Source organism: Anomaloglossus baeobatrachus, chromosome 2 (assembly GCF_048569485.1).
Source record: "Anomaloglossus baeobatrachus isolate aAnoBae1 chromosome 2, aAnoBae1.hap1, whole genome shotgun sequence".
Taxonomy (NCBI): Eukaryota; Metazoa; Chordata; class Amphibia; order Anura; family Aromobatidae; genus Anomaloglossus; species Anomaloglossus baeobatrachus.
The window spans coordinates 521,367,251-521,388,417 of NC_134354.1; the positions used below are offsets into that span (position 1 = coordinate 521,367,251).

The 21,167-nt window shown below is 42.8% G+C and overlaps 1 protein-coding gene across 1 annotated transcript in view; it reads right to left on the bottom strand.

The window, feature by feature from the left end:
- TRAT1 (T cell receptor associated transmembrane adaptor 1) overlaps positions 1-11,721 on the bottom strand; it is a 41,612-nt gene extending 29,891 nt beyond the window's left edge. The window contains exons 1-3 of the mRNA XM_075334298.1: positions 11,626-11,721; positions 5,300-5,336; positions 1,593-1,654 (exon numbers count right to left, since the gene is read on the bottom strand). Of these exons, the coding sequence (XP_075190413.1) occupies positions 1,593-1,654; positions 5,300-5,336; positions 11,626-11,719 (193 nt within the window). The 5' untranslated portion in view covers positions 11,720-11,721. The remainder of the gene's footprint in view (positions 1-1,592; positions 1,655-5,299; positions 5,337-11,625) is intronic.
- Between the last annotated feature and the right edge of the window lie 9,446 nt (positions 11,722-21,167).

The window sequence follows — 21,167 nt, forward strand, 5'->3', positions numbered from 1 at the left end:
CATATGTTCATGGCAGTAATGCAGATTCAATTTTTCACATATTTACTCTTGCATATAGCTATTGGATTTTTCAAGTCAGTATTCACACAGCAGTTTCTGCTATTTCATGTATTCCCCTTACATAGTCACTGGTGTGCATACCTTATCTCCCCATAGTGATTTTTTTTAGGTTTTTGCACCCAGTTCGGACTTAGAATGGTGTTCCAAACGTTATTCCTATTTGTTAAAATTCCTGCAGAGCATTGTAAGAAACTCATTGATGGTTACCGAAAGCGGTTGTTCGGTGCAACCAAGTATTAAGCTAAGGGTGCCAATACTTTTGTCTGGCCCATTTTTGGAGTTTTGTGTGAAATGATCAATGATTTGATTTTTGTTTCATTCTCTTTTGTGTTTTTTCATTGCAAGCAAAATAAATGAAGATAATAATATCAAAGAATTTGTGATTGCAATAATTTTCAAGAAGAAACAGTATTATCTGACAGAATTGCAGGGGTGCCAATACTTTTGGCCAGCACTGTAAGGGCAGCTTTTCACGTTGCGACATCGCAAGCCGATGCTGCGATGTTGCACGCAATAGTCCCCGCCCCCGTCGCAGGTACGATATCGTGTGATAGCTGGCGTAGCGAACATTATCGCTACGCCAGCTTCACATGCACTCACCTGCCCTGCGACCGTTGCTCTGGCCGGCGACCCGCCTCCTTCCTAGTGGGGCGGGTCGTGCGGCGTCATAGCGACGTCACACGGCAGGTGGCCAATAGGAGCGGAGGGGCGGAGATGAGCAGGATGTAAACATCCTGCCCACCTCCTTCCTTCCGCATATCCTACGGAAGCCGCGGTGACGCCGGTAGGAGATGTTCCTCGCTCCTGCGACTTCACACACATCGATGTGTGCTGCCGCAGGAGCGAGGAACAACATCGGACCGTCGCATCAGTGGAATTATGGATTACGCCGACGATACGATTATGACGATTTTGCGCTCGTTAATCGTATCATCTAGGCTTTACACACTACGATGTCGCATGCGATGCCAGATGTGCATAACTTTCAATTTGACCCCACCGACATCGCACCTGCGATGTCGTAGTGTGCAAAGCCCGCCTAAGTATCACATCACTGAAATCAAGGTCTTTACCCTACATCATGCCACTCTGAGGGAGACAAAAACCCGGTGCCAGACTATCTTAATATATTTCAGATTAATATTTTAGGTGTAAAATGCTTTGAAAAGGTGGAAAATATCTGTGCAGCCTGGTGTTGGGCAGAGCTGGGATGGCAACAGGCGTGACGGGGAGTTACAGCAGCTTCTTAGAGGATGAAGTGCCTCCCACTCCATCCCGCCACCTCATCAAGCATGGCATTAAAAATGCTGGTCTAGTTGAATCAAGCACATAGTCATTGTAAAAACACATCTAGTAATAGAGGTTCATAGTTTCCATTATTCCCACTCACTAATGGAGTGGGACTACTGCCTAAGTGTAGTACATTATGAAAAGGAAATATTTTTCAATTTCTAGCCCTAATTTGGCCAATATTTAATTTTATTATATTTTTACATTAAGAACCACATTTGACAAAATTGATATTTACTTACCAAGAATTGGCAGACTGAGATTACCATATATTGGGTTATTTTCAATATACTGCTGGTCATAACTGCAGAAAAATTAGATTAAAATAATTTACTTATTACCGGTACTGAAATATTTAGGTATTTGTTTATATTTTAATTGTATATCAAAGTTTTGCAAGTGTTTATAGTTAGACAAGTACTCCAAATGCTAACACATAATACTACTTTTTTAAGTACCTGTACTCTATAGAACAGGTAAAAAAGATTGGGCTCTTTATGAAAGGCCAATAATATAAGACCGGTTAGCTCTCTGTGTCTTTGCCAATCTACTATTCCATCGGGGCAAAGGCACTTGTGCAATTACTGCAGCTTCTTCAATGTTTATGCTGCTCTAAAAACTTATATGCCATCTACTTATAATAAGCTGGGGTACTATAAGCTAAGCTGAAAGATAAGAGAGGTTTACGGTCTCCATACTCATTAAAGTATGCTGAACACACTAATTTCAGCAGGACCGGCTGTGCCATCTAATATGTTTGGTGAGCTCTCCCCTACAGTTGATTTCAGATGTAAATGACTTGGCTCCGATTTATCGTTGCCTGTGTAGTTGTTTTTGTCTAGTTTTGTTGTTTAGAGACTTTTTTGTTTGCATTCCATTCATTATTCTATTTGAGCCTTTTTGTAACATCTGTGCCAGTTCCTACTTAGGCCACTAGGCAATGCCACACTGTTGTTGCAGTGATGCTTGATATAATTTTCCTATTTTGTTCCTGGGACTTGCGGATCTGTCCAGTCTAGAGGCTGTGGCATTAATCTTGTTGTCTTGATTTCTGTCTGCTATCAGCACTCGGTGGGGTTGCTCTATGTCAACCCCAGAGAGCCAGCGCCCACTGCCAGTCATTAGAGTTTCTAGTTTGTGCCTTTCTCCTGAACTCCTGTATTTTGATCTGATTTTCCTGTTCATTGATCTCGGCTTTACAGACAAACTAAAATATAACTTTATCATTAATATTTTAATTAAGTATTGAGGGGAAAAGCAATCACACTAAATGGTTAAAAACACTAAGTGCAATGACATATAATCCCAAGGAAGTCTTGAGGCACGCCTACAAACACATGGTCAGACTATCTCTTGATCTGACCCTGACCTGGCTTCTGGACTATCCTTCTTGCCAGCTGGGTCACCTAACAGCAGCTGACACTGTGACCCTTACCCAGGAACCTCTGTTTACGTACAGATTCCTGTATAAGGATTAAAGACTGAAGGTCAGGGAAGCCCCTTGGTTCTAGGAAATGTTGTAGATTGCACCAAGCTTGTTTGTGGTAGCCATTTTAGAGCTGCAAGTGGACTACTAATTGTGCATGTGTGACACTTTTTAGGCTATTTGATATGTGACTCCGTGGCACATGACATCCCACTTTTGTTGAATGGCGGCCCTCAGGTCATTGAAGTTCTGAGATATAGAGTTACAAGCCTCTACATGGCGACTCAGAAGATCCCATAGGTTTTCTATGGGATTCAGGTCTGGAGAACATGCCATCCACTCCAATAAGGTCTCTATAGTCTCCAGCAGTATTTCCCTAATGATGCGACCTCAATGAACTGGAGAATTATTGTCCATGAATTTGAAATTAGGTCTGTGTTGTTCATGCAGAACGACAATGATGGATTAATGGTTTTATCCAATTAGTAGGGGTATGTCACTGTAACATTCACAAAGTGTAGGCAGTTGTGTATTGACTAGACACATCTGCTCATGCTGTAACACCACCACCACCAAAGGCTAGTCTTGTGGCAACATTGATGGCGGCCATCACTTCTGCTCAGCATTAGTGATGAGCGAGCACTAAAATACTTAAGTGTTCGGTAGTTGAATCGAGCAGGTCAGAAGCTCAGACAGGCTTGACTAAAGTAATGAGTATAATGGAAGTCAATGGGAAACTCGAGCATTTTTCCAAAAGACCATAAGAAGAGGCCTGGGGGGGCAGAAAAAGAGCTGAAATAGATGGAAACAGCGTTTCAATGGAATCGGAACAATGTGGGGAAATTGCCTGGATGCATCTGACTTCGAGGTCGCTGCTGGAAACTATCTAAATAATTTTAAAAAATTACATGGCGTCCCCCCTATTTTGATAACTAAACAAGGTAAAGCAGACAGCTGGGGGCTGATATTATCAGGCTGGGAAGGTCCATGGTATTGGGTCCTTCCAAGCCTAAAAATACCAGCCCACAGCTGCCCAGAATTGGCTCCATGCATTAGATGCTCCAATTCTGTGCTTTGCCTGACTCTTTCCGATTGCCTTGGTAAGGTGTCAATAGGTGTAATATTTTTGAGTGGTGATATCAGCTGTGTAATATCAGCTTGCATCAAGTCCAGGGGTTAGTAATGGAGAGTTATCTATCAGACCCCTCCATTACTAACCCAGTAATCCAAACAAACACACAAGAAACAATACTTTATTTGAATGAAGACTCCCCTACAGTATACCTCATTCAAAAATTTATTATCAAAAATGTTTCCACAAACCTCCTCCGTCATAGTCCACATTTCCTAAATGCAGCTCCAGTGACCTTCAATATCAATAGCTTTAAGATACAGCTATTCACAGGTGCCGGGTACTGATGATAATTCTCATCAAAGCTGCGCTCAGCAAGACCCAGCGACGGTGATGAGAGTTGTTGTCACCAGCCAGCAGCTGTTATAGATGTACTTTACTGCTACTCACAGTCACCAGAGCTGCATTCGGGGACAATGGACTATGAAGGAACTTTGAGGGAACATTTTTGATCATAAATTGGTGAACGAGGGAAAGTGTGAAAAGTCTTTAGTGAAATTTTCAATTTTTTTTTTTCCTGTGTGAGGTTTTATTTTTTGAATTACTTAGTTAGTAATGTGGGTGTCTGATAGACGTCTATCCATTACTAACAACTGGGCTTGATGCTAGCTGACATTACACAGCTTACATCAACCCCAAGATATATTACCTTGATTGCCACCATAACAGGAAAACTGTCAATAGACGTAGAAAAGTGCCAAAATTGGTGCATCTAATGGTTGTGCCAATTCTGAGGCAGCTGTGCGCTGTTTTTTAGGCTGGGATAGGGTCAATATCCATGGACCTTCCCAGACTGATAATATCATCCCATAGCTGTCTGCTTTACCTTGGCTGGTTATCAAGAACAGGGGAAACTCCAAATCCTTTTTTTCATTTATTTATTTATTAACAAGTACAGTAAACTACACACACATGAAACATAGATATCTGACAGATATATAATTAGTGCCTTGCAAGTGTAATTTACTGTACTACACTACAATAGATGCACCAAGTTTGGCGCTTTGCCTCGGCTCTTCTCGACTGCCCTGCTGCGGTGGCAATCGGGGTAAAATTTTGGGAGGTTGATTTCAACTTTGTAATGTCAACTGGCATCAAGCCTTGGTGTTTGTAATGGAGAGGCATGTATCAGACACCCCCATTAATAAACCAGTAATAAAAAAAAACAGATATGAAAAAAATATTTCCATGAATTTCCGCCGTAGTCCACGTTCCATGAATACAGTTCACATGAAAATGTTAGAGAACATTTTAGGATCATCCTGAAATTTCAACCGAAAGCCAAATATCCCTATCATTTTGTGAGTAATGTATGTCGTCATAAAGTGTCAGATTTTTTAAAACCACAATCAATCACTAAATGAAACACTGAAATAGACATTGATACATACCTTATGGTGCCCTGGCTGCTATATTTCATGACATTTACTATATTTGTAGAAAGAAAAAAAATAATTAAAAAAGAGGGGATGTCAATAATGCATAAAGATATTAAAAAGATTGTCAATTTGTGAAAAAATATTTTTAAAGGGAATCTGTCCGTAGGTTTTTGCTATGTAGACTGAAGATAGTAGTAGACAGATGCTGAAACACAGAGTTCAACAATGTGTCATTTATTATCTTGTGTGCTGTTGTTTACTTATAGTGAAGATGTTATCACTTTGGATTGTCATTGCCTGGACTACAAAAATTTGACAATTCCCCCTCCCCCATTGATTAGCTGATCTCTGTCTATAGATATTCCATATAGAGAACCTGGTGTGGGGGTGGTTATCTTTCTCAGCTCAGCTTTCTCAGCTTTTTTCCTATATTATGTGGCTCTCAATTGAGTTAGCAAAAGATATCCTTTAAATACTTGACTAATGATTTCTGTGTTATAAAAAGGGTGTCTGCAATTTTGCTTAAGCCCTCTTTCACACGTCCGTGTTTTCAGTACGTGTTTGGCCCGTTTCCTCAAGTGCCGGAGACACAGGCACACATACACCCATTAAAATCAATGCGTGTTTTGTAATGGACAGTGTGTTCATGAGGAGCATACGTGTGCCCGTGTGCTCCACACATAGACATGTCCGTTTTTCTCCGGCATCATGGGTGTCACACGGACCACACGGATGTGATCCATGTGACACGCACCGGGGAAAACACATGCGTCTGTGAAATAAAAAGAATTTCTATACTTGCCTTCTCCAGCACTGCAGTCACTTGCTTCCGACCCCCGCTCATTATGCTCATTGCATATTCACTCCACTGCGGGCCGGAAGCAGCAGCGGGGAGTCGGCAGGACCGGAGACGGAAGATCAGAACCACGGACAGCAACGCCAGGGACAGGTGATCAGAAAGCTTCCATTCACCGTGTGTTATCACGGATAACACACAGAGAACACACGTGTGCCATAAACACGGCACACGGAGGACAATACGCACCTTTGACACGTCCGTGAAAAACGTTCGTGATTTTCACGGACGTGTGAAAGAGGCCTAAAGGGTTTATCCAGGACATTTAATATTTGTGTGTATTACGCTAAAAACTAACAACCAGGTAGTTGTTAACTACCTACCTGTTCTACGCAGTGACGATCTGTTATGGCTCAGCCAGCAATTCTGCTGCTTTAATTCACCACTCGTCACCAGAGAAGCTTATCCTCTTTCGCTCTGTCAACTGGGAATCACTGCAGACATTATGCTGATTGACAGCTGACTTCCCACAGATGGGCAGCAGGGAGCAGGCTGTAAATCAACATTACATTGGCAGAGATTCCCCATCAATGTAGTACAGTAGAAAAGGAGATGATTATCAGTCAACATGACATCAGTGTAGGGGGGTTAAGGGTTAGGCCCACCCCTGCATCTGTACCAGGCACACTTATGGCCTGTTATTAAAAATACTTGTATAATTTGCCACCAGGTGGCAGTGTTGCGTCGGCTATGTCCTGGCACCTGGGTAGACAGAGGGGGGAGGAGAACAGAGGTATATAAGGGAAAGTAGATGGTAGAGAAAAAGGAGAGTCCCCAGTGAGATGTAGATGTAAGATGTCAGTAACAGATCCTGACCCTATGGGTTACCCCCACGGCTGCGACACCCAGGAACTTGGATGGATTGTGGAACCGCGTCCCCCCCCGAGAAAGATGTTTAGTCCGACAGTCGGGGGTCTGGCATCGGCTACTGCTTTTGGGAACGGAAGGAGGCCCTCACTCATGGAAAAAGGTCAGTCTCCCCCTTGTGGTGGGGTATGCCTAGATGGCCTGGCACAAAGGGAGACCTCTGAATGGAAGCGGACCCCTGTGTGAGGAGTGAAGTGAGGGAAAGTAAAGAAGTGAAGTGAAGGAAAGAAAGAGCTTTAGACTTTAGATAGTGCCCAGGTGCCAGAGGACCGATTGCTGCAAACCTGTATCGTGTGAACAGGAGAAGGAACCCATTTGAGATGGATACCGGTGCCAGCAAGATGTGGACCAAAGTTGTAACAAGTTCCCAGGAATAAAGTTGGAAGTGAGCCTCAACTTTATTGTCTGATGAAGAGAAGTGAATATGTGACACCTGAGACTGTTGCTAAGTCCTCCTGTGTGTGGTGCGGCGACGGGGTGGCGAAGGGTTAAGGACAGGCTGTGCTGTGACCTGTTGTGCCCTGCTGCTACGACTACTACACATGCCTGCCTCGTGCCCTCCACCACATCAGCACAAGCCAAAGAATCGCAGCCCGTGACCACTCTGAACTGTCAGTGATTGATGATGGGCAGAACAGGTGGACAGTTAGTAACTATATGTTAGTTTTTAGTTCCTAGATGTAAAAATAATAAAAGGCCCAGATAACCCTTTAACTAAGAAATAGCAAGCTAATTATAGAATTTTGGGCTCTAAAAAAGACTAGGACAACCATGCAGTGTTTCAAAATTTACACACCTTGAAAATGCCAGCAGGAAACGTAGGAAGTGAGTCATCAAAACTGAGAAAACTGGCGCAAAACACATTGCAAAGTTGCATATTTTTTAGCAACTTTTAGCAAAGCTGGAGAGGAACCAGGGCAGGACAGGGCATGGATATGCTCACACATCAAATTCACCATAAGTGTCAGCGGTTATTTAATGCTACTCTAGTCCCAAACTAAAGTAGAATTTCTGGTGAGGTGCACATAAATTACAAGATGTGCCAAATTCATTCATTTGTATCTGCCTCTTAATGATTTTGGAGCATCATAGTCCAGCAAGCTTGTCAATGAGACGATTGTGCAAAATGTCGGTTTTAATTAATTGACTCCTGGGTGTCTCGGTTGACTAGTCTGAGGCCACTACCCAGAAGCATCAGTTTAGCCCTGCCCTACTCCAGTTAACTGTGAGGTTTCTTTTTATGTGTATAGATAAAAAAGGAAAGAAAGGAAACAAGTGTACATACGGAGACATTGAGTAATAGTTTAGGGGTAGGGGATGACATATTGCTCACCTGATGCATACAGTATGTGATTGTCACAACTTAAATAAAAGCCTGTGTTAAGATTATCTTCTGCCGTCACACCAGTAGGCAGGGTGAAGAATTTAAAGATGACCATGCTGCTGTAGAAAATGAGAGTTAAACACTCCAAGGTGGAGTCAAGTAGCTTTAATTTATGCATTTCTGGTTTGAAATTAATCCTTTTCAAAATACAGACTGCTATCTGTAGTTATTTTGAAAAAGAGTACTGTTCCAACTAGAAATCCTTAAATAAAGCTACTTGACTCTACTTTGGAGCGTGGAACTCTCCTCTTCAGCAGCATGGTCATCTGCAAATACCTATTCTCCACATTATATCCCATGTGTGCAGATATGGAGATACCTGTCTGTCAAAAGTTTAAAAGTGGAAAGAGCCAACTGGAGACACATAGGATTAGTCAATCTAAAAAAGAATAGGGGCTGATTCATGAAGGTGTTTTGCCAGTTTTCTGGTGAGGAACACATCTTCAACCTTGATGTTGTTCAAAAACCTAATGACTTTTGCTATTTTACACCTTGTCTAGCTTCTCCAATTTCACCATAAAATGTCATTTCTGTCCAATGATAAGATGTACCTGTTTCCTTAAAAGGTGTGCATCTCTTAATGAATTAGACTCATTTTACCACCGTGGTCCTGCTCAAGACTAGTGTGCAAAATGGCATACTAAACTAAACAGGTTTGAAGTTTTAGTCCAGTTTTTTTTCAATGTATGTTTACGTTAAAACTTCATTGCATTCCAGAGTAAAACATACTTGGCTGCAGTCACGCAGCCAGAACCTAATTCATGCTGGCCATGGTTTGGGAAGCTTGAATCTTTTAACATGTTTCCTGTCAGGTCCCCTATGCCCTCCAACCCAGCAGAATTCTTGTCTGTATGACTAAATTTCCTGCCTAACCAGCCCAGTATAATGCTATTCACTTAACTCAAAGTTCAAAAAACAGATATATAACCTAAACTTTTCCTATGCTAAATATACCTTTGACTAGTCGATGGGGCATTAGCTTCCCAGACTAGTCGGCCCTCTTTCCATGTTATCACACCCTTGTGGGAGTGACAACATGATTTCCAAGAGTTGGCATCACCGCCAGCTCTTGGAAATCTTGTGCATGTGCATGGCTTTGTTCACTCACGTTGAGCCTCTGAAGCCAGATGTACACATTCCATCATGCGCAGTGTGCCTCTGAAGCCAGGACACATACACGCAGTTTCAGAGGCTAAACGTGAGTAAACAAAGCCACAAGCATGTACCAGATTTCCAGGAGCTGGTGGTGACGCTGGTTCATGAAAATCATGTTCTCACACCCACAGGGGCATGATAACAGGGAAAGAGCGCCAACAACTCTGAGGAACTAACACCCCTGCGACTAGGCAAAGGCATAATTAGAATAGGAACAGCGGAGTTTATAAATCCTTTTTAAGTAAATAACATTATAGAGGACTGGTTAGGCAGGTAAATTAATCACATATATGTGAATATTGCTGGGTTGGAGAGTATGGGGGACCTAACAGGTTCCCTTTAATATCACTACACAGAAATTTAACACTGGCTACAGGGTTACCCACATATTGCTGGTGTCGCGGGCGGGGAGGACGCCGTCGCTGCTGCGCTCTCGCTAACGCTCGGGTCCGGTGCTGCTGCGGCTGCTCGGTGGCTCGAGCGGTGGGCCGGATCCGGGGATTCGAGCGGCGCTCCTCGCCCGTGAGTGAAAGGAGTGGTTGGTTTGGGGGATTTAGTCCGTGACGCCATCCACGGGTCATGGTGAAGACAGGCACCACCGCTGCTGATGACGGGGATCCCGGGAGCGATGGTAAGGAGCAGCTGGGATGTTGTTTTCCCCCTCCGTGGGTAGGGGTTGGTGGTCCCGGGGCCCGATTATGTGACGAGGAGGCAGGGTTGGTGCGGTGCAGGGTTGCAGGGACAGCGCGACGCGGTGCCGGATGGCACGGGTGTACTCACTCAGCAAGAAAGGTACAAAGTCCTTGGTAAACCAAACGGCTGGATGGACGGGTCCCGCAGCCGGCTGCAGTGCTTCTCCCCGGACAGGTGATGGCGGCTGTCTTTCCCTGCACCTTAATGTTCTCTTTCTGACTACTATGGATTCCCAACGGTAGTCCGCTCCCTGGTGTATGGGTACCGGAGGAGCCCGGTTGCCCGCAGACGCTGGCCCTTGGGTCTCTAGCCTTAGGCGGTAGCTGTATACCCTCACGGTGTGGGCTGTTGCCTTCAATTGGGACTTTTGCTGTTGTGAAACCCCTGGGGTTCCAGTCACATTTGGATCTGACTATTGTCGGCAGCTCCAAGCCTGGTCGGGGTCCGATGGCCCTGCCTGTGTGTGCTGGCTTCACTTCGCTCCCCAGTCGGTACCAGCGGGCCGTCGCCCGTCCCCGGTCCTACGGTTCCGCGTTGCTCCACCACTCCTGCAGACGGCCACCACCATCTGCCAACCTTGCTGTCAGTGCCTGGGCCACAAACCAAGACACCCAAGTGTTCACTCCTCTCATTTCAAACTCCTACACTCAACTGTCACTTTTCCCGCCTCCAGGCCTGTGAACTCCTCGGTGGGTGGGGCCAACCGCTTAGCTCCACCCCACCTGGTGTGGACATCAGACACTGGAGGGAGGCAACAAGGGTTTTTGTTTGGCTGGTGTCCCTGTCTAGTGGGGGTGGGGGGTGTTTGTATGTTATCTGTGATGACCTGGCTAGGCCAGGGCGCCACACTGGGATTCTAGAAACATGGTAGTAAGTAATTAGCAAATATGAGCTTCAGGGTTTATTCATACCATGTTTATTGACAGTGCATATAGGATATGTTTAGTTAAAAAACAAAAGGATAATATTGTATCCTATGATGATTCTACTGAGCTAAAGATATGTGAAAACAGCATTTACTGTAGTAATTGTATCTAGATGTTGTTTGTTGGCAAATTAAAAAGATACCATACTACTTACAAGTAGCTAAATTGTATCTTTATATACAGTTGAGCATAAAATTGTAAGAAACAAAAACTATAGCAACTATATTATGATTGCATGTTTTACACTGTCATTAGATATAGACTTTTGTTGTGCATCATTTACTGCAAATTTTACCCTTTGATGAGAAAGCGGTGAAATCCACTGAAAAATGTTATTGCAGATTTGTTACAAGTTTGCCGCACAATCATTTTTTTGCTCTAAAACATGACTCCAATGTTCCTATACTTTAACGATTAACAAAAATCTTAGTTAATGGTAAAAAGTGAAAGCACTTACCTTTTTTGCGTTTTACTCTACAGTGCGCTATATTAATCATCAAAGATATTATGAAAGCCAAAGTAACTATAACAAGTGGCGCCAGCATCTGCATGTAACATTCTAGAGAGAGTAATAAAAGAATACTTGATTACTTTTACATTATATTTTGTAAATGAGTCTATTAATTGAATTTTCAATCAAGCTACTGCTGTACAGACACTTTGATGTGTTACATGTTCCATTAATTATTGAATGTTCTCAGTGAGAGCATTCAATAATTTTTCAACTGGCTAACATGGTACCAAAACCTTTTCACTTGTAACATGTTCCATTGAAATGAAGGAAATGTGACTATTGTGTTATTGAATTGTCTCACTTTAAAGTATCATAAACTCTAAGGTACCGATTCATGAAAACTGACGTTTTTTGTACCAGTCTTGATGGCGTGCACTGGAGTATGATGCACCAAATTCAGTAAGAGATGTGAGCTTCTTAATGAATTTGGCACATCTTTCAGCTGTCGTGCCCCACCATAAGAAATATAATCCCGTCAAAATAATTGAGGCTGTTTTGTGGTATAAATACTTTTCAATTTGTTGACCATGCCACTCCCCTTCTTTCTAGACTAATGCTGCTGTCTCATTATAGTGAATGTATCCCTTGGGGTTTCACCTGAATCATGTCATTCAGAGTTGTAGATGGAAATCCTGATGTCATTGAACGTGTACAGCAAAAAATAACTCTGATCTAAAATATATAAAATGTTATCAATAAAAGCTTCAACTCAATCCACACAAAAAATCAAGTGCCCACTTAGGTTTGTCATCTGACAATGAAGTATAGGGGAGTTTTCACGTTACTGGGAAAACAAAGGCTCTGGAAAAGCGGTATGGCAAATTATATAGACCAAATTTTACCAGTATCAATAAGTACAACATAATAGGAAATAGAGAATCACTGGGTGATACTGAAGAATTTCAGAATTATTACCACATAAAGTGACACTGGTCAGATTTGTAAAATTTGTCCTGATTTGAAAAATGAAAACAGGCTTGGGGAAGAAAGGTTTTAAAGAGGGTAGCTTTTCTCATCACAGTATTTACAGATATATACACAGACACACCTAGTTACATACAGACCTGTTGTATATATTCTTATTACTTTCATACCAAAATACATTACATACACTCACTAAGTTCATATGTGGTGCCCCTGAGGCTTCTGTCGGCACAGAGGTACTGCACCTCAGCCAGAGGTGTGGTATCCCATCCTGGGTAAGAAGGGGTCATCTACCGGTTCACAGACAAAAACTGCACACACCATTTGTTTGGTCACACCCTGGGTCAGGGTTTAAGGCAGGTACTCCATTAATGCTGAGAAGCAGCGACCAGTATACCTGGTTATGGAGCCTTAAGTCCCACTCACTGTCCTAGAGGGGTGGAGCCTAGCAGAGGGAGTGTGTGAGGAGTTAGTGAGGTAGTTGGAGAACCCAGGTGACACCGAGAGAAGGGATTCCAGACTGCCACGTATGTGCGAGAGGCCTCCTTGGGCTTGTTCCACGAAATACACCGGGGTGGAGGAATCTGGCCGCAATAACGGGGACGGTCCCCAGGCAAAAGCAAGAGAGACATTTCTTTTAGCAATCCGACGGCCCGGGTGATTGCTGTAGGCACCCGAGGCCACAACCTGCCACCCATCCTCTGCAAGGGAGGCTTGAAAAGGACCACGGTCAGCCACCATTTAGCCATGGCTCGGTGGCGGAGGCACAGGACAGTTCAGCGAAGGTCAGCGCTAGAGAGAGACGGCCAGGAGAGGAACATTGAGGGTTGCACCGGTACTGACCCTTGACCTGCTCAGGATTGGCGGAGGCCCGCAACAGTGAATCCTGGCACATCATGGGGAAACCGGTCAGCTGCAGTATTGGAACCGACTGTGAGTAAAACATCTTGACTGCAAAGTCTCGTGTGACTGTCGTCTGCTTCTTCCTGCGCCCCATCCATTTCCATCATACACATGCCTAACGGTTGCCCTGGGGTTACCCGCTCCACCTGTGGAGAGCAAGAAACACCTCAGCTGCCATAACACCGGCCTCAGAGGTCCTGTCCAGCAGCCGTGGCTACAAAGCTACAATCCACAGGTGGCGTCACGAACTTTTACTTAATATTAGTTATAACTCCCATCATCATCATCTTCCCTTTATTATTGAGACACCGCCAGGTCACGGAGCCGGACCCCCGTCACCACTGACTTCCCTGGACTAGTCCGGCCCAGTTCCGAGTGCCCTTGACCCTGGGGCGGGCGTGTCACATATATGCTCACACTTTATTTAGTTTGCCTTTTTTGGGGGTAGTTCCAATACCCACAAAGGAAATAAAGGTGTATTGCAAAACGTGTAATTGTAATAATTTTCTGTGAGAAATACTTTGTTTTCTGGAACAATTTCAAGGGTGTCAACACTTTCGGCCAGGACTACATGACTGTAAGTTAGCAAATCAGATATGAACGGTCACATGACGACTAACGAAATGTTTGAGTGGTAAGCAAGGGAACTGAATTCTTGCCCCGGGATGCCAGAAAACCAAGATCTGCCTCTGTTCTATGAAACAAAAACCAGTAAACCCAAATAGAAAATGAAAAAAGAGGGCTATATAGAAAGTCATTCTTCCTTTGGGAAACCTAAGTTGTAGTTATGCTACAAATGTCTGGTGGCTGGTCACCACCATGCTGTGCACGCCTGATCTTTGTTTGCAATATATTCCTCCTGTTGGTAGCTGTACACATTCAGTTGCCTCACCCTTTCCACAGGCATTGCTAATTAAGCACCATACTTGGATCTGGTCCGCCTTTATCAATGGTTGCTGTTTGGCACTGGGAGGATCAGTTGTGATATAGTCCTGGTATATGTAGAGCTTCCTCCACATGCTGGGACCTGGGCTGGCCTCTATCCACAATTGCCTCTTTTGCAACATAGAAGCGGTTATATATACAGGTTACAGGTATGTGTGCTCCATTATGGTTCTGCTTTTAACTTTATCTAGGAGGCCGCATGGCACATGAAATACAGAATATAGAGTAGGACCCCCCTATTGAGATTTGCCGTGACGTTGGCAGGGGTGGCTCAAAGAATTGATCAATTATTTGCTAAAAATCTCATTTATATTACAGTACAGTTGGAATAAATCTGTGAATTTGCACTTTTTATATGATGCATGCCATTTTCAGATCGTGCTGGCTCCCCTCTCTCTTTGGGAAACCTAGCAATATGTGGAAGACTGTTTATACCAACATACAGTACCTTTAGGTCCCCATGCCTTTAAGTAATAAATAAATCATGATCTTGTATTTTGTGTGATAGAAATAATTTGGCGTGCACCCAGTGTCTATCAAATGAAAGTGCAAGTAGATTAGGGTGGGTCCATTCATACATATAACCAGATTGACTGCACACTGCAGATATAACTTTACAAGAATCAAAGAAAATAATTCAGAGCTTAAAGGCCGCTTTACACGCAATGACGTATCTAACGATATGTCGTCGGTGTCATGTAATTCGTGATGCACATCCGGCATCGTTAGCGATGTTGTTGCGTGTGACATCTACGAACGAGTGCTAACGATCAGAAATACTCACCTAATCGTTGATTGTTGACACGTCGTTCATTTTCAAAAGATCGTTGCTCGTTCTGGACGCAGGTTGTTCGTCGTTCCTGAGGCAGCACACATCGCTAGGTGTGACACCCCGGGAACGACGAACAACAGCCTTCCTGCGTCTTCCAGCAACGAGGTGGGAGTGACGTTCATGCGGCTGCTCTCCGCCCCTCCGCTGCTATTGGCGAGCCGCTGTGTGACGTCTCTGTGACGCCGCACAAACCTCCCCCTTAAAAAAAACGTTGTTTGCCGGCCACAGAGACGTCGGTAGAAAGGTAAGTTCATGTGACGATTCCTAGCGATATTGTTCACCAGGGGCAGCGATTTGCCCGTAACGCACAAACGACGGGGGCGGGTGCAATCGCTAGCGACTTCACTAGCGATGTCACAGCATGTAAAGTGGCCTTTAGGTAACTAAAAACAAGACATTTCAACACTCCTGGGTATTTGTCATGGTGTCACAGCACCAGTGTAGTATGATAAGAGACGTATAGTGCAAGAAGAAAGGTAGCTATAGATATGGTCGCTTGTGCAGCATCGGGAGAGTCAAAACATATTATAGACACCTAAAGCACCAAATTATTTATTTTGAAGCACTGAATTATTTCTTTTGACGTACTGAATTATGTTCGGTGGATCTCGTGAAGTTATACCAACAAAATAAAAAACATTTTATGTGCATAATTATGGCACTATATTTTGTTGGTTAGCATTTAGGCACTTTCTACATATAGAGAACCAAAAAGAGGGAAAATGTGCAGACTCAATTCAATATATAATAGCAGTTTATTCTCTATTTAATACATCATTTAAAAACAATGTACAGACAGACACCAAACACATAAATTGCATAAAATTGTAGGTGAGTAAGCATGTGAACCCCTGAAAAATGAAATTTTAAGTGCATCTATACATAAATTGCATTAAAGTATGTAAAACTACCAAGGGCATTACAATTCATGTGTCAATGCATACATACAAGTGCATCTGAATAAATTAGAATATCACCAAAAAGTTACTTTATTTCACTAATTCAATACAAAAAGGGAAACTCATATATTATATAGTGTCATTACAAACAGTGAGCTATTTCAAGTGTTTATTTCTGTTAATGTTGATGATTATGGATTACAGCCAATGAAAACCCAAAAGTCATTATCTCAGAAAATTAAGATAATTACTAGAAAACACATGTAAAGTATTCCTAAGCATTTAAAATGGTCCCTTATTCTGGTTCAGTAGGCTAACCAATCATGGGAAGACTACTTTCTAGACAGATGTCCAGAAAGCAGTCACTGATACACTCCACAAAAAGCATAAGCCACAAAAGGTCATTGCTCAAAGAAGATGACTGTTCACAAAGTGCTGTATCCAAGCATATTAATGGAAAGTGGAGTGGAAGGAAAAATAATAGTAAAAAAAAAGGTGCACAAGCAACCAGGATAACTGCAGCCTTGATAGGATTGTTAAGAATAAGCCATTAAAACATTTAAGGCAGATTCACAAGGAGTGGACTGCTGCCAGCTGGAGTCAGTGGGACAAGACGTATTCAGGACATGGGCTACAACTGTCATAATCCTTGTGTCAAACCACTCATGACCAATAGAGAACACCAGAAATGTCTTATGTGGGCCAAGGAGAAAAAGAACTGGACTGTTGCTCATTGGTCCAAGGTGTTGTTTTCAGATGAAAGAAAAATTTTGTATTTCATGTGGAAATCAAGGTCCCAGAGTCTGGAGGAAGAGTTGAGAGGCCACAATCAAAGCTACTTGATGTCCAGTGTGAAGTTTCCACAATCAGTGATGGTTTGGGGAGGCATGTCATCTGATGGTGTAGATCCACTGTGTTTTATCAAGACAAAAGTCAGCGCAGCCGTCTACCAGGAAATTTCAGAGCACTTCATACTTCCTTGTGCGGACAAGCTTTTTGGAGATGGAAATTTAATTTTTCTGCAGGACTTCGTACTTGTCCACACTGCCAAAAGTACCAATACCTGGTTTAATAACCACAGTATCACTGTGCTTGATTGGCAAGATACCTCGCCTGACCTAAACCTCATATAGAATCTATGAGTCATCAAGAAGAAGATGAGATACACCAGACCCAACAATGCAGACGAGCTGAAGGCTGCTATCAAAGCAACCTGGGCTTCCATAACACCTCAGCAGTGCCACAGGCTGATCGCCTCCATGTCCAATTTCCACATTGATGCAGTAATTCATGCAAAAGGAGCCCGACCAAGTATTAAGTGCATTTCCTATACATACTTTGCAGTAGGCCAACATTTCTAAGTTTGAATTAATTTTTCAGTTGGTCTTATATAATATGCTAATTTTCTGAGATAATGACTTGGGTTTTCATTGGCTGTAAAACATAATGATCAACATTAACAGACATAAACACATGAAATAGATCACTCTGTATGCAATATATGCGTTTCCCTTTTTGTGCTGAGTTACTGAATCGAGTGTTTCTTTAGCACTATGCTACGGAAATAAATACATTTTTCGATGATATTCTAATTTATTGAAATGCACTTGTATAAGTGCATGTACCTATATCGTGCATCAAATAATTATACGACCACAATAAGCTGTACATTCCATAAAGCGGGCCTTTATGGAAGAGTGGTCAGAAAAAAAAACTTTACTTAGCGAAAAATTGGAATGCTCCTTTTGATTTTGCCAAAAGACATGAGGGATACTCCCCAAATGAATTCAGGAAGTTCCTGTGGTGAGATGAGACCAAATTGTAACTTTTTGCCGACCAAGGTAAACACTATGTCTGGCGCCAAACCAAGACAGCTCATCACCAAAAGAACACCATCTCCACAAGGAAACATGGTGGTGGCAGCATCATAGTGTGGGTGGTTTTCGGAAGCAGGGACAGGAAAAATGGTCCGAGTCGAAGACAAGATAGATGGTGCGAAATACAGGGATATTCTTTAGCAACATGTGTTTCAGACTGTCAGTGATTTAAGACAGGGACGGAGGTTCACCTTCCAACAAGACAGTGACCCAAAGCATAGTGCTAAAGAACACTTGATTGGTTTAAGGGGAAACGTAAATGTATTGGAATTGCATACTTAAAGCCCAGGCCTTAATTGAATCGAGAATCTGTGGTCAGACTTGAAGATTGCTGTTCAGCAGAGAATACTATCTAACTTTAAGGAGCTGGAGCAGTTTTGCCTTGAGGAATGGGCAAAAATCCCAGTGGCAAGATGTGGTAACTTATACAAAGTGACTCGCAGTTGTAAGTGCAGCAAAAGGAATCTCTACAAAGAACAGACATTAGGGAGATGAATAGTTATGAACACTGATGTTTTCAGTTATTTTGTCCTATTACAGTGCTGGCCAATAGTATTGGCACCCCTGCAATTCTGTCAGATAATACTCAGTTTCTTCTTGAAAATGATTGCAATCACAAATTCTTTGGTATTATTAACTTCATTTATTTTGCTTGCAATGAAAAAACACAAAAGAGAATGAAACAAAAAGCAAATCATTGATCATTTCACACAAAACTCCAAAAACGGGCCAGACATACGTACTGGCACCATTCGCCTAATACTTGTTTGCACAACCTTTAGCCAAAATAACTGCAAACAACCGCTTCAGGTAACCATTAATGAGTTTCTTACAATGCTCTCCTGGAAATTTAGACCATTCTTCTTTGGCAAACTGCTCCAGGTCCCTGAGGTTTGAAGGGTGCCTTCTCCAAACTGCCATTTTGAGATCTCTCCACAGGTATTCTATGGGATTCAGGTCTGGACTCATCGCTGGCCACTTTAGTAGTCTCCAGTGCTTTCTCTCAAACCATTTTCTAGTGCTTTTTGAAGTGTGTTTTGGGTCATTGTCCTGCTGGAAGACCCATGACCTCTGAGGGAGACCCAGCTTTCTCACACTGGGCCCTACATTATGCTGCAAAATTTGTTGGTAGTCTTCAGACTTCAAAATGCCATGCACACGGTCAAGCAGTCCAGTGCCAGAGGCAGCAAAGCAACCCCAAAAAAGATCAGGGAACCTCCGCCATGATTGATTGTAGGGACCGTGTTTTTTTCTTTGAATGCCTCTTTTTTTTCCTGTAAACTCTGTGTTGATGGCTATTCCCAAAAAGCTCTACTTTTGTCTCATCTGACCAGAGAACATTCTTCCAAAACGTTTTAGGATTTCTCAGGTAAGTTTTGGCAAACTCCAGCCTGGCTTTTTTATGTCTCGGGGTAAGAAGTGGGGTCTTCCTGGGTATCCTACCATACAGTCCCTTTTCATTCAGACGCTGACGGATAGTACGGGTTGACACTGTTGTACCCTCGGACTGCAGCGCAGCTTGAACTTGTTTGGATGTTAGTCGAGGTTCTTTATCCACCATCCGCACAATCTTGGGTTGAAATCTCTCATCAATTTTTTTTTTCCTTCCACACCTATGGAGGTTAGCCACAGTGCCATGGGCTTTACACTTCTTGATGACACTGCGCACCGTAGACACAGGAACTTTCAGATCTTTGGAGATGGACTTGTAGCCTTGAGATTGCTCATGCTTCCTCACAATTTGGATTCTCAAGTCCTCAGACAGTTCTTTGGTCTTCTTTCTTTTCTCCATGCTCAATGTGGTACACACAAGGACATAGGACAGAGGTTGAGTCAACTTTAACCCCTTCACGACCGGCCGATTTTTCGCTTTCCGTTTTTTCTTTTCGCCATTCTTTTTCTGAGAGACGTAACTTTTTTATTTTTCAGTCAATATGGTCATGTGAGGGCTCATTTTTTGCAGAACGAGCTGTACTTTTAAATGAAACCATCAGTTTTACCATATAGTGTACTAGAAAACGGCAAAAAAATTCCAAATGCTGAAAAATTGCAAAAAAAGTGCGATAGCACTATGGTTTTTGAGATATTTTATTCACTGTGTTCACTATATGGTAAAACTGATGTGTGGGTGTGATGCCTCAGGTCAGTGCGAGTTCGTAGATACCAAACATGTATAGGTTTACTTTTATATAAGGGGTTAAAAAAAAATCGGAAGTTTGTCCGAAAAAAGTGGCGCACGTTTTACGCCATATTCCGTGACCCGTAGCGTTCTCATTTTTCGGGATCTATGGCTCATTGACAGCTTATTTTTTGCGTCTCAAGCTGACGTTTTTAACGGTACTATTTTTGCGCAGATGCTACATTTTGATCGCCTCTTATTGCATTTTGCACAAAAGTTGTGGCGACAAAAAAATATCATTTTGGCGTTTGGAATTTTTTTGCTGCTACGCCGTATACTGATCAGATTAATTGATTTTATATTTTGATAGATCGGGCGTTTCTGAACGCGTCAATACCAAATGTGTGTAAATTTTTTATTTTTTTAACCCTTTAATTTTCAATGGGGCGAATGGGGGGTGATTTGAACTTTCAGGTTTTTTTTGTTTTTTTTTTAATTTTTTAAAACTTTTTTTAGCTTTTTTTTTTATTTTACTAGTCCCCCTAGGGGGCTATTGCGATCAGCATTCCGATCGCTCTGCAGTATCTGCTGATCACAGCTACAAGGCTGTAAACAGCAGATACGCTCTCTTTCTCTTTTGTTGTGCCGCTGGCACAGCGAAAGTGAAACCAAGTCAGGTGTAGTACAGGAGTCATCACATGACCCTGTGCTACCATGACAACTATCGGGAGTCACGTGATCGCGTCACGTGACTTCCGGTATCGGGCGGTAAGTAAAACATTACCGTAATCGCGTTTATAGGGGGTTAATCGGCACGAGCAGATAACGATTCTGCTCGTGCCTAGCAGGCACACATCTCAGCTGTTAAAATCAGCTGAGATGTGCGCCGATCGCGGCATGCTGCCGCCGGAGGACCGCGGGCAGTAACATTATGACATTTAGGACGTAATTTTACTGCCCGCGGTCGTTAAGGGGTTAATCCATGT